At 32.8% G+C, this 13342-nt stretch overlaps 1 protein-coding gene across 1 annotated transcript; it reads left to right on the top strand.

Moving 5' to 3' along the window:
- Positions 1 to 2305: 2305 nt before the first annotated feature.
- On the top strand, positions 2306 to 8543 carry LOC130936138 (extra-large guanine nucleotide-binding protein 1-like). The gene is made up of 8 exons (XM_057866184.1): positions 2306 to 3711; positions 3813 to 3950; positions 4071 to 4175; positions 4293 to 4478; positions 4787 to 4967; positions 5738 to 5973; positions 7015 to 7178; positions 7734 to 8543. The coding sequence occupies exons 1-8, from the start codon at positions 2782 to 2784 to the stop codon at positions 8332 to 8334; spliced, it is 2541 nt and encodes an 846-aa protein (XP_057722167.1). The 5' UTR covers positions 2306 to 2781; the 3' UTR covers positions 8335 to 8543.
- Positions 8544 to 13342: the final 4799 nt, after the last annotated feature.

The raw sequence follows: 13342 nt of genomic DNA, 5'->3' as shown, positions 1-13342 counted from the left end.
AATTCATGGACTAAAGATTTTTTTAACTAATTGGTAAAAGCTTTTTAATTTTGATATTGAATTCATAGTAGTATTTTTTAATAACATATAAAATTTGGTGTATTTTTTTCATATGGAGATTACAAATATGACCTTTTCATTTGTGAAGTTTAAATTTTTAAAATTTTTTAAAACACAAAATTGACCTTCCGATTTGTGAATGTATTCAAATCTAATTCTCTAATTTGTGAACTTACATAAAACCGATTCTCCGACTCCTGAACTTACACAAATCTGACTCTCCGATATGTGATTTTAATTTTTAAAAATTTTTAAAATATAAAAAGGGACTCTCTAATTTATGATTACCTCTATACTAAATTAAAACATACCACTTCTCTATAACTGAAAATAATACAACAATAATTCTATATAAAAAAATCCGCCATTCATAAATCAAATGACAAAAATTTTTAAAGTTACTCTCATAAAATAAAAATAATACCTATTAGTTTCTTATGCAAAATGTAAGAAAAGTTAAGTGTTATACACAATAATTTAGAAACTAAATTTTGAATTGAAATGTTTATATTTTTAATATTTATTGTTTGTAATATTTTACATTATTTATTGCATACTTAGAATATTTAATAAAAATTGATTAATTTTATTGATAATGTAAACACAATAAAATATGTTCTTTTAATAGCAATTTATTACAATCTAAAAATTATTTTTTTTTGGCCCAATACAACAAAAACATATCTATAATTAATGTTTTGTTAGGATTAATGTGTTTAATTAAAAAAGACAAAATCTAGATTTTTATGCATTTGTCTGCCAGATCTAAACAAAGCAATAATAGTAAAAGATAAATATCACTTTTAAATTCATGTCACATTAACTTTTTCATGTGTAAAAAAAATTTATTTCTACACCATAGAATTTATTTTTTTTATTTATATATTTATGAATCAATACTAGTCGATTTCTCATTTTTATCCACTAAAAATGTTGGTCCTATATTTCTTATATTATTATCCTGAAATAACCTTCCATTACAAAGATAATGATTTGGTATTACAATAGGTGAATACTATGGTGACTAAAAAGTAGTGCCTATTTATTAAAAAAGATTAAAAATTAATATTTAATTTAAAAAGATATAAAAATAAATTATTTTTAAAAATTCAAAACTTACCACAAAAAGTAAGTTAGACAAAAATTAGACAACAATTGATAGGCACCATAGAATTAGCCATGTCCATTACAATGATGCAATGAAAAAAAAGACTTTCATAAATTCATGTTAAACTAATCAATGATATAGCAAGCAGGCTGTTCATGATCCGGTCCGATCCAAAGATTCGGTCCGATTCTGAATTTTTTAGCGGTTAATTTGGTGTGATTTTACTGAATCTAGGATTGGGTAAGAATCTCAAAAATAGATCTGGTCATTATTTTGGATCGGGTTCAGGCCATAAGTCGGGTCACCCGAACTCAACCCGATGGTCCGATCATCATACACAATTAATATTTTATGTTATTAGTGATAGATGATGGCTATTCTTATGTGGAATTTAACAATTGTAAACCTTAATATTTTGTGTTATTAGTCATTATAAAACTATAAGTTAATGTTTTATGTTTAAAATGCATAAGACTTTAGGCTAATGCATAATATTGTGTTATTTGTATTGATTTAAATATTTAGTGTTATTAGACAATATTAGTATTAATTGTGGTTATACTTTAATTTTAGAGAAGGGTTCGTTCTTGTTATATTTTTTTAAGTGAATTTTACCATGTTAAATAATGGTGAGAGTTTTAAAAATTTGGATATTTTCACATGCTAGGTTACAAGAAAGTAATATTAACGGCCCAGTTTTCATCCGGTATAATTGTGACCCGAAAGTGTGTAGGTTTCATCGAATTTAGAACCGAATTCGGGTCTAACAAATATGCCTAGTATATATTTCGGATCGAATATGAGTCACATCAAATCCAATTTCACCCGACCTATGAACATCTTTAATAGCGTAAATTGATACAGTAATGGAGGAAAAATTTGAAATTTTGAATAATGAATAATAAATAATAAAAAATTTTCTTTTTTGTAACCAGACCAATAAAAGTCTGATATGTTTTGGACCATCCAAATCAGAGCCTTTAAAATGATAATTTATCCTAAAACAATATTGACTTTTGATTCAATAGTGTTTTCCTTATTTTTAATTTTCTTGTGTGGTCAAAGTAGATATACAAGTGCTAAAAACTTGTCACCACTTGCAGTAGCAAGTCAAAAGGAGCCAGGTTCATGGCTGACCCCAAATCCTCGAGCCTCACCTAGTCACCTTAGCCTTCACCGCTTCACACCCAGCGTGTATATATATATATGATGCCATATACAAACATACTTTACACTGCTGCTCCGCGTTTTCGAGAAAATCTCATTCTCACTTTCACTCATCACCTTTCTTCTTACTCGACAGTCGGTGTTCTTTTTCTTTGTTTACATCAGATTCCAAACTCCTAGGCGACTTTTTTTTTTTGGTTTAGAAATAAAGAAAGAAAGAAAGAAAGAGAGAAAGAAAACTCACACTTTTCCCCTTTATTTTGAAATGTTAATTGTGGTTTTGGTTCGAACCTTAGATGTGCTTGAAGAGCTTCATTTTTTATTTTCCATGTTGACGGTTCCGTTACGTTCATCAATCGTGGCTCGATATTCCCCGGGCTGTGTCGCTAAGCGTCGACAAGATTCCGGTGGCGGTTGCGCTCCACCGGCTCCGTTTCTCCGACATTATGTCTATTCCGATGCCGTCGCCGGCGAACTGCAGCACGAGATTCTCCAAGGAGCTCAAACCGCACGGCACAGAACAAGCGTCTTCTCCTGCTTCCATGAGAGCTTTCAACCGAAGCAGCAACGCCGGTTCCGGCGACGGCAATACCACCGTGTCTCCGACCTCTGTGATCGCCTTCGAAGACGGCGCCGGTCGGAGCAACGACGCGGGCGAGTTCAGCAGCGAGGAACACTCGCACGAGTTGAGAAACTTGCATGGCGTGAAGGAGAGTTCAGATTTCAACGATTCAAATTGGGCGTTCACCGATTCCTTATTGAGTTTGGATTTCGAATCGTCTAGTCAATCATCTGCAAAGAACGCAGATTTTAACGACGAACGTGAATATGCGTGTGATGTTAAACGTGCACCTATTCATACTTTCACTGTTAATAATGATGATGTTGATGGTGATGGTAATCGTAATGAAGCTTTGGTCGATGAATGTGAACCGGTTAAGCCGGCTCCTGTGACTAAAGGAAACAAAGGTTTGTGCTACCGGTGTTTCAAGGGTAGCAGGTTCACGGAGAAAGAGGTGTGTCTGGTTTGTTCTGCAAAGTATTGTGGGAATTGCGTGCTTGATGCTATGGGTTCAATGCCTGAAGGAAGAAAGTGTGTTGATTGTATTGGGTATCCAATTGATGAGTCTAAAAGAGAGAGTTTAGGGAAGTGCTCTAGGATTTTCAGGAGGTTGCTTAATGAGTTGGAGGTTCGGCAGATAATGAAGGCTGAGAGGTTTTGTGAGGTGAATCAACTTCCTCCGGAGTATATTTGTGTCAATGGGAGGCCACTTTCGTTTGAGGAACTGGTTACGTTGCAGAACTGCGCTGCTCCTCCGAAGAAGCTTAAGCCGGGGAGTTATTGGTATGATAAAGTTTCTGGTCTTTGGGGAGAGGTATGTTTGTTCTGTTTTTGTATATGCATTTGTAACATTGATTATTGGTTAACTGCTTGTGATTTGTTGTGGATCATGATTGTTTTCTGTGAAATTCACAGGAAGGACGGAAGCCTTGCAGAATTATCAGTCCCCATCTGAATGTTGGGGGTCCAATCAAGCCGGATGCTAGCAATGGGAACACGCAGGTTTACATCAATGGCAGGGAAATAACAACAGTCGAGCTCCGAATGTTGCAGGTTGAAATTATATTCCATCATTATATGAAAGGAAAATATTTTTTGAAGGAATTTAGAAGGATGTGCCTTAAACTCTTAATAACTTGTTCATTGTTAAACAAAATTGTTGTTGTTTGGCAGTTGGCAGGAGTTCAATGCGCTGGTAACCCACATTTTTGGGTTAATGAGGATGGTTCATACCAAGAAGAGGGACAGAAAAATATAAGAGGGAATATATGGGGAAAGGTGATGTTCCTTTTTTTTTTTCTTTTTTTCTTTATTTATTTTTTGTTTTGTGAGGACTATTTGTCTAATTTTGTTTGTTTTCTTCCATTATAACACACTATTCTGATGCTTGTATAGTCTGGAACGAAGCTTGTATGTGCTTTACTGTCCCTGCCAGTTCCTTCTAAATGTTCAATTTTGTGTGGGGAACGAACCTCCAGTCCAGTTAGCAAAAGAGTTCCTGATTACCTTGAGCATGGAATAGTTCATAAGCTCCTCTTAGTTGGCTATGGTGGATCTGGAACAAGTACTATTTTTAAGCAGGTGATTTTTCATTTGTTAGTTACTAGTTGGGAAGATTATGTTGGACAAATGTGGGTGGTAAGTGTGCTCAACAAAATGATAATTCATGTAACTTATAAAACTGACATTTGAAATGCTTTTGGGAGTAGTAGTCTAAAGTTTAAACATAAAAACAAACTTAGTTAGTCATAATTCTTTTTGTGATATGTTGTAGTGTAGTTGATTGGGCAACAGTTTCCTACTTTGTACTGATTCTTTCGCGAATAAGATATCTGTTGCTAAAAGCTAAGAAATAAATATAGTTAGAGAATTGTAAATGGTTATGGCAGGCCAAGATACTTTACAAAGACATCCCTTTCTCAAAAGAAGAACGTGAAAGTATAAAGTTGACCATTCAAACGAACGTATATTCCTATATTGGCTTACTACTTGAAGGTCGTGAGCGTTTTGAGGAAGAAAGTCTGTGGAATATGAAGAAAAGACAATCTGATGTACTTGATTCTTCTACAGGTATGAGTTCAATTTCTCCTTTTTCTTCTACTAAATTGACTACTTGGCCTAGCTTTCTTCCTTCTAAAGCACCATAGACATGGTTTAATATGCATCAAATGGTCACCATCTAGTTGGTCATCTAAATGTAATGAAGCTTAGAGACTTCCTTCACAGACAAGCAGCTGAGGCTTACCAATTCCATAATTCTGTTTTCAATCTGTTATCAATTCTGTTTTGAGCAATTGGTAGTTACTTCAGTTATGCAATACTATATGCGTGTGAAGTGTGTAACCTCTAATTGTATATAAACTCATCATACTGTACTAGGTCATATGCTGAAAACCCATATTCAATTTAATATACAAAATCTTCAATTCTGTCAATTATCTCAACTTCACATTCTTTCTGTTTTGCTTCAACTCAATCCTTCTTCAGCCCTATTAAAATGGTTTGCAGCAAGCTTGTATATGTGCAGAATTGGTGTTTATTATTAGTGTCTAAAATGTCTTTAAGTGCCAATGTGCCATTATGGGTCACAACTTTTAGTGTGTACTAAAATGAAATAGTTATATCTTACCTTGTTTCATCCAAAGTGACAACTGTAGACTGAACATTGAAAATTGTCACACGCACACACACACACACATAGGACTTTATTACTATGGGATGCTGCTCGAATTAAATTTAAAATTGTAAAAAGGAAATACTGTATATCAAGCAGAGAAATATCAAATTTTGCTTGTCCATTTGTACTAAAGATTGGATGATTCCATTGTGGCTAACAACAGGAGTCAGTTCAAACAACAAGACAATCTATTCCATTGGCACAAGGCTAAAAGCTTTCTCTGATTGGCTGCTGAGAACTATGGCTTCGGGCAAACTTGATGCCATCTTTCCTGCGGCTACTCGTGAATATGCACCATTGATTGAGGAGATGTGGAGTAGTGCAGCCATTAAGGCTACCTACAAAAGAAGAAGAGAAATAGAAATGCTACCAAGTGTTGCTAGTTATTTCTTAGAGCGGGTATGAGCTCATTTTTTTATCTTTTTTTTTAATTAACATATTTAGTGTGTACATGTGCTCTTGACACTTTGATTGCATATGATCGTATGGCTGACATTTACATATTTATATAATTGCTTGCTTATGGATGAAAATGCTAAGAGCAGGATGTCTTTTGAGTTGGTGGCGGTGAGAGAACTTTAAGAAAGACATGGGTGGATTTTGTGACTAGATACTGGAGTCCTCTATTGAGTAGGATAAATAAATATTTAACTCTGATATGAATGAAAGGGAACAGCTAATTAAGGCACTCTTTAAGAACTCCAGGCTGGTAAATTTGTGCTTAGGCAAGAATTTCTTATGGATGATATTGTGTTAAAATTCTGGGTATAAGAAATCTCAAAATGTCAATAACTTTTCACAACATAATCTTTTTGTAATGTTTATTTTGTTCCAAAGAGTAATTATTATTTATTTGAATATATAAATATCTTGTCTGATTCTGGTAGTTTAGGAAATTCTATCTATTATATCAAACAGATTTATCTTTGATCAATTAGGACCCTGTGCAAATAAAAAATGAGCAAACTGATGGAGGGTAGGGACAATGTTTTTTACTTGTTGCTTAGGTTAATTCTAGTCAAAGGTTTTGGTTACTGCATTCAGAACATTCTATTATAGAGAACCTTAATCAAAGGAAGTGACGGTTGTGCTAAAGAAAGTATTAAGTTCCATACAGAGAGTTTATATGAGCCTAGCATATGCTTTATACTTTCTCAGGTCAATTATTTGGCTGGTCCTCAACCCCTTTCTTTTATGCTTTTAGTTATGCTAGCTAAATAATCTATATGATGCCAAACCAATAAACTTATTCTCCTTCTTTTAAGCGAATATTTTTTCATCAGGAGTGTCTATGAAGTTCTTGCACCATATTTCTATCTATTCTTATAATTATTGCATATATTTCTTTACTTTTCTTTTGAAAATTATTGTTTGATGAGTGGCTTGAGAATCTTGTGCTGCCCAAGGACAATGTTTATGACATGTAAAATCTTTGTTAAGGTTGTTGAGATATTGAGGGCTGATTATGAGCCATCAGATTTAGATATTCTCTATGCTGAAGGAGTTACTTCATCCAATGGACTGGCTTGTGTGGAGTTCTCATTTCCCCCATCAGCTCCTGAGGAAACTGTTGATACCATCGGTTTACATGATTCTTTTGCTAGGTAAGCCAAAAGTTTAGTGCCTAACTAGTTGCCAATTATGATATGTGAGAAATGTTCTGTTATTGCTGTTATCATGTTTTAGCATAATACAGCGTACCTACTGTAGGAGTAGGGTGTCTATGAAGTTGATGGAAAGTTTATCCCCATCATAAATGCATCGGAAAGTGATTGTGTTATGCTCTGGTTCTCTGCTATTGCTGTTATTATGTTTATCAAACAAAATGGAGGTTCTTTCTACCAACATGAATGTATTTATAGTCAAATGACATCTGGTGAACGGTTTTTTCTTTTACTTCATTGATGCTTAGATCACAGAGGCATGCTATCAAAATGCAACAGTCAGGTTTATTGTGTAAAAGTTGACCCATGTTTCCAAGAATGATGCATTCAAATGTTTGGAAAACTACCTTTAAACATCTGAAAAATGTTACTTTTATGAACTTAAATATGCCCTCATAAATGAAAGGTTTTTTAGTGGAAAGAATGACATGTGCAGAGCGGATATGAAAGCTTTCTGATCTGTAGTGTGCTTTTCACTCATTGTTTGGTTTACAGGTATCAACTAATTACAGCGCATGCAAGAGGAATAGGAGAAAATTGCAAGTGGCTAGAGATGTTAGAGGATGTTGGCATGGTCGTCTTCTCTGTTGCCTTGAGTGACTACGATCAATTTTCTGCCGAAGGAAATGGTTGCATCACTAACAAGATGTTATCAAGCAGGAAGCTTTTTGAAACCATTGTTACTCATCCAACTTTTGAGAAAATGGACTTCCTGCTGATACTAAACAAACTAGATCAGTTTGAGGAGAAAATAAAACAAGTTCCACTGACTCGGTGCGAATGGTTCGCTGATTTTCACCCTGTAATTAGCCGTCAATGTTCCGGCAACAACAAAAACAGCATTAACAATAACTCTTCTCTTGCTCAGCTAGCGTCCCATCACATAGCAGTTAAGTTCAAGAGGCTTTATTCATCTATTACAGGTAGAAAGTTGTATGTGTCTCTGGTGAAAGGCTTGGAGCCAGATAGTGTCGATGCAGCACTTAAATATGCTAGAGAGATTGTAAAATGGAATCAAGAGAGACTAAACTTTAGTTTAAGTGATAACTCTATGTATAGCACTGAGGACAGTTCATTCTCTTTCACTGAATGTTAGTTCAGTTCATGGTGGTTAGTCCATACTCGATACATAACTCATGTATGACTTGCATTCTGTCTGTACATATAATGTTTACATTCCTTCTACAGGCTACTGAGTTGTAATATACACTAGATATCTGTTAGAGTATATGTTGTGTTAAAACATGCCACCACATATCAAGGTGTAGTGTTCTAATTCATTTTTACATGATATATAAATATGTAAACAGGTATCTTGGTTGAGATCTCTTTTTATGTAGATCAGATAAGTATTCTGCATCTGCATAGTCAATTAGTGTGACTTAGATCCATAGGGATAAAACAATCCCATATCAACCATTTCATGAATATATCGAAGATGTATTTAATTTCATTCCAATGTCTTCTAATTGGAGAAAAACTATACTTTACTAGTAAATTCACTGCAAATGACATATCGGCTCGTGTATTATTTGCAAGATACATTAGTGTTTCAATGATACTTAGATATGGTACTTCAGGACCACTTCATTTTCTTCCTTAGCATGGAATTAATCATTTTTCACATCCAAAGATCTTACGATAATTGAGGTACTTAATGGATGTGATTTATTCATATAAAATCTTTTCAAGATCTTTTCTGTGTATGTTATTTGATGAATAAAGATCCCATTTTTTGTATATTTGATCTGCAGGCCGAGACAAAATTTAGTTTTTTCAAGATCTTTCATCTCAAACTTTTTTTTAGAGTTTTTATAATTGTTGGAATCTCTTCAGGAGTTCCAATAATATTTAAATCATCAACGTATACAGCAATTATAATGAATCCAGATGTAGATTTCTTTATGAAAATACATGGGCAGATATTATTATTCTTAAATCCGTTTTTGGTCATATACTCAGTAAGACAATTACACTACATTCGTCCAGATTGTTTTAAATCATATAAAGATATTTGTAATTTGACTGAGTATAACCCTTGTGAATATTCATTGGATGGTTTAGATATCTTTAGTCTTTCAAAGATTTTCATATAGATATCACGATCTAAAGATCCGTATAAGTAGGTTGTTACCACATCCATTAAATGCATATGTAGTTTATGGTATGCAGATAAACTGATCAAATAACGTAATGTTATTGCCTCCACTATAAGGGAATATGTTTCTTCATAATCTATACCGATCATTTGTGAAAAACCTTGTGCCACAAATCGAGTTTTAAAGCGTACGACTTCATTTCTCTCATTTCTGTTTTCTCACAAGTACCTATCTATATCCAACAGGTTTTAAATTTTCTGGTGTACGGATTATAGGTCCAAAGACTTCACGTTTTGCAAGTGAGTCTAGCTCAGCCATCATAGTTTCTTTCCATTTTGGCAAATTATTCATTTGTCGACATTTTTCGACTATTCTTGGCTCAAGATCCTTACTTTCATGCATGATATTTAATGTCACATTATATACAAATATTTCATTGACAATTGTCTTATTTCGGTCCCATTTTTCTCCTGTAAAGATATAATTTATCGAGATCTCGTCATTTTCACAATTTTCAGGTACAACGTCTTCTGGTGTCAAAATTATATCAGAATTTTAGACAATTGCAGGTGTCTTTACTATGTCTTTTTCAACTTTACCTCTTTTCTTTTTCGAGGGTTTTTGTATTTGGAACCGACAGATCTACCACGCTTTTTGCGTGAATTTGTTTCAGTGACAACTTGTCCAACTTTGACATCAATTCGAATTGGGCATTTTCAGCTGGTATATAAGATTTGGTTATCCTCTTTGTACCAGAAAATGCATTAGGCAATTCATTTGCTATTCTTTGCAAATGTATAATCTTTTAAATTTTTAGTTCACATTGCCCTGATCGAGGATCTAAATGCATCATTTCAATTAAGTTCCTTTTCAAAAAGTTTATTCTCTCTCCCTAATATTGAAAATTTTGATTCATCAAAATAACAATCTGCAAATCGGGCTTTAAATACATCTCCAGTTTGTATCTCAAGATACCTCACTATAGAGAGAGAATCATATCTCCCATTTTGGTGCGAGAAGGTGGTGCAATGGTAACATATATCGCACACCCGAATATTTTTAAATGGAAAACATTTGACTGCTGGCCAAAAACTAATTGCATAGGAGAGAACTTATGGTAATTTGTTGGTCTCAAACGAATAAGTGCTGCAACATGTAAAATAGTATGTCTCAAGTCGAAGTTAAGAGATTTGTTCTCATAAGTAAGAGTCTAGCAATTAATTGGAGGCGTTTAATAAGTGATTCTGCTAACCCATTTTGTGTGTGAACATGAGCTACTGGATGTTTAACACTTATTCCGTTAGCCAAACAATAAACATCAAAAGCTTGGGAAGTAAATTCACCAGCATTATCAAGACGAATTGTTTTAATTTGATTTTTCTGGAAACTGTGCTTTTAATCGAATAATTTGAGCAAGTAATCTCGCAAATACCAGGTTGCGAAAAGATAATAAGCACACATGTGATCATCTCGAAGATGCGTCTATTAGGATCATAAAATATCTAAAAAATTCACATTGTGGATGAATAAGTCTATATATATCACCTTAAATCCTTTCTAGGAATTTAGGGGACTCAAATCCAATCTTTACTGGTGATGGCCTTAAAATTAGCTTTCTTTGAGAACATGCAGCACAACAAAATTCACTAGATTTAAGAATCTTCTGGTTCTTTAGTGAATATTCATAGGAATTTTCAATAATTCTCCGCATCATGGTTGTTCCCGGATGACCCAATCGATCATGCGAAGTTATGAATTTATTTGTGCTTGTAAACTTCGAGTTTACAATGGCATGTGATTTAATTGCACTAATTTTACTATAATACAACCCAGATGAAGGTGAGTGTAACTTTTCTAACATAACATTTTTATTTGAATCATGAGTTGTGATACATAAGTACTCATAATTTTTCTTGTTCATTGTTTCAATATGATATCTATTTTGGCGAATATTTTTAAAACTCAACAAGTTTTTTAGAGACTTAGTAGACAATAGTTGCATTATTTATTATGAATTTTATTCCTCTGAAAAACAAAATTATAGCTCTTCCGGAGCCTTCTATCACATAGTTCGAGCTAATAATAGTATTAATATATTCTTCTTTTGGCACAAGATGAGTAAACTATATATTACTTTTAAGAATGGTGTGCGAACTTACACTATTCGCAGGCATACATCTTCGCTATATATCATTGCCATTTTTTTCAAAGACAAATAATAATAAAATGAGTAGAAATATTTGCACACTAAAATTATTTCTTGATTGAAAATATTTTTTTAAGGAATATAGTATATACTAAAAATTTTATCATTATTATCTTGGCACATTCAATAATTTTGAAATTTATAAATATTTTATTATACATCATACTTGAAATTCATATGCATAGAAAATAAAATTTAACAATAAATTTCTTACATTATTTATTTACATGAATACTTAACAATCCCACATATTAAACTATTCCATCATTGATCAAATGACCAATATTTCATTCAAGACCCTCAAAGAAATCAGATACATCATAATGAGTGGTGAAATTTTCAACATCATTTGAAACAAAATTCGCTTCCTTTCCTTTGTTGTCATTTTTCAAGGATGCTTGATAAAGATCGACTAGGTGCCTTGGGGTATGACAGGTACGTGACTAATGACCCTTTCCACCACAACGGAAATATTTATTCTCTGTTGCCCAGTGTTTCTTTCTTTATCCCACTTTTGGTAAGATCATTTCTTGTGAACATAATTCTTCTTTCTTCTATAATTTTTCTTGTTACTAAAACCTTGCCATTTACCTCTTATGAGGTAATGATTTGTCGCATTTGCTCCAGGAAATGGGACAGTGCCAGCAGCACGCACTTCATGATTTTTTAAAAGTAACTCATTGTTGCATTCAACAACAAGAAGACAAGAAATTAACTCAGAATATTTTTTAAATTTTTTTTCTCGATACTGCTGCTGCAGGAGCACATTCGAGGCAAGGAAGGTCGAAAAAGTTTTCTCTAACATGCATGTCATTATCAGTTATCTTTTTCCCACATAATTTCATTCGTGAGGTGATTCGAAACATTGTTGAATTATATTCATTTATAGATTTAAAATTCTGTAGACGCAAGTGCGCCAATTTATATCGGATTTGATGAAATATCACTGTCTTTTGATGATTATACCTTTCTTCAAGGTCTTTCCACAAATATATAAGATCTTTTAATGTGAGATATTCATTTTTCAATCCTTCGTTAAGATGACGACGAAAGAAGATCATGACTTTGGCTTTATCCATTGAATCAAGATGGATTTCAGCATCTAGTATCCATAATAAATATTTGTTTTCAGATATATCAAGAGCATTAAATTCAAGATGAGAGAGTTTTAATATAATAAAAATTTATTACTTGGGTCTTTCTAAAATTTGATCAGAATTTCGTGCTGATAACGTCTTGTAAAATAAATAGATAAATAAATAAATAAGGAAGAAGTAATCAATATAAAATAAAAAAATATATTTAAATAACTCTAGTAGTAATATTCACCACAATTAATATCTTAATATAATAGATATAATTCATATATATATATATATATATATATATATATATATATATATATATATATTACTAATATATTAAAGTATATAAAAGAAAGGAAAAAAGGTGTTTTGCCAATATAAAAGAGGGAGGGAATTATTTTATTATTGTGTGTTATACCTTATATCAGATTTTCTATTTATAGATACAAAAAATTAATTTCAGTTTTCTTTAATAGTCCGAACTTTTTACTTGAAAAAATTAACTGCTCAAGTATTACACATTGTTTGGTTTAAATGATTTTAAAAGGAAGAAAAATAAAAGAGAAGAAAATGGGTGGAAAAGCTCATTTTTTATTATTTGGAACAAAGAAAAAAATGAGTGAAAAGCCAAAAAATTGGCATAGGGCTCATATGATTTTATCCTTCTAACAACAAAAAGCAAAATTCCTAACTCAGACTCTATGTGAAATTAAT

This window comes from Arachis stenosperma, chromosome 1 (genome assembly GCF_014773155.1).
Source record: "Arachis stenosperma cultivar V10309 chromosome 1, arast.V10309.gnm1.PFL2, whole genome shotgun sequence".
Lineage (NCBI taxonomy): Eukaryota > Viridiplantae > Streptophyta > Magnoliopsida > Fabales > Fabaceae > Arachis > Arachis stenosperma.
The sequence above is the reverse complement of the archived record's forward strand: the minus strand, read 5'-3'. Positions and strand labels throughout refer to the sequence as shown.

What these genes read in the sequence shown, in the direction of transcription:
- LOC130936138 (XM_057866184.1), top strand. Translation starts at nt 2,782, where the DNA reads ATGTCTATTCCGATGCCGTCGCCGGCGAACTGCAGCACGAGATTCTCC. An exon ending in GAGGGAATATATGGGGAAAG is followed by an intron (nt 4,176 to 4,292) that starts GTGATGTTCCTT and finishes ATGCTTGTATAG; the next exon opens with TCTGGAACGAAGCTTGTATG. An exon ending in TGTACTTGATTCTTCTACAG is followed by an intron (nt 4,968 to 5,737) that starts GTATGAGTTCAA and finishes GGCTAACAACAG; the next exon opens with GAGTCAGTTCAAACAACAAG.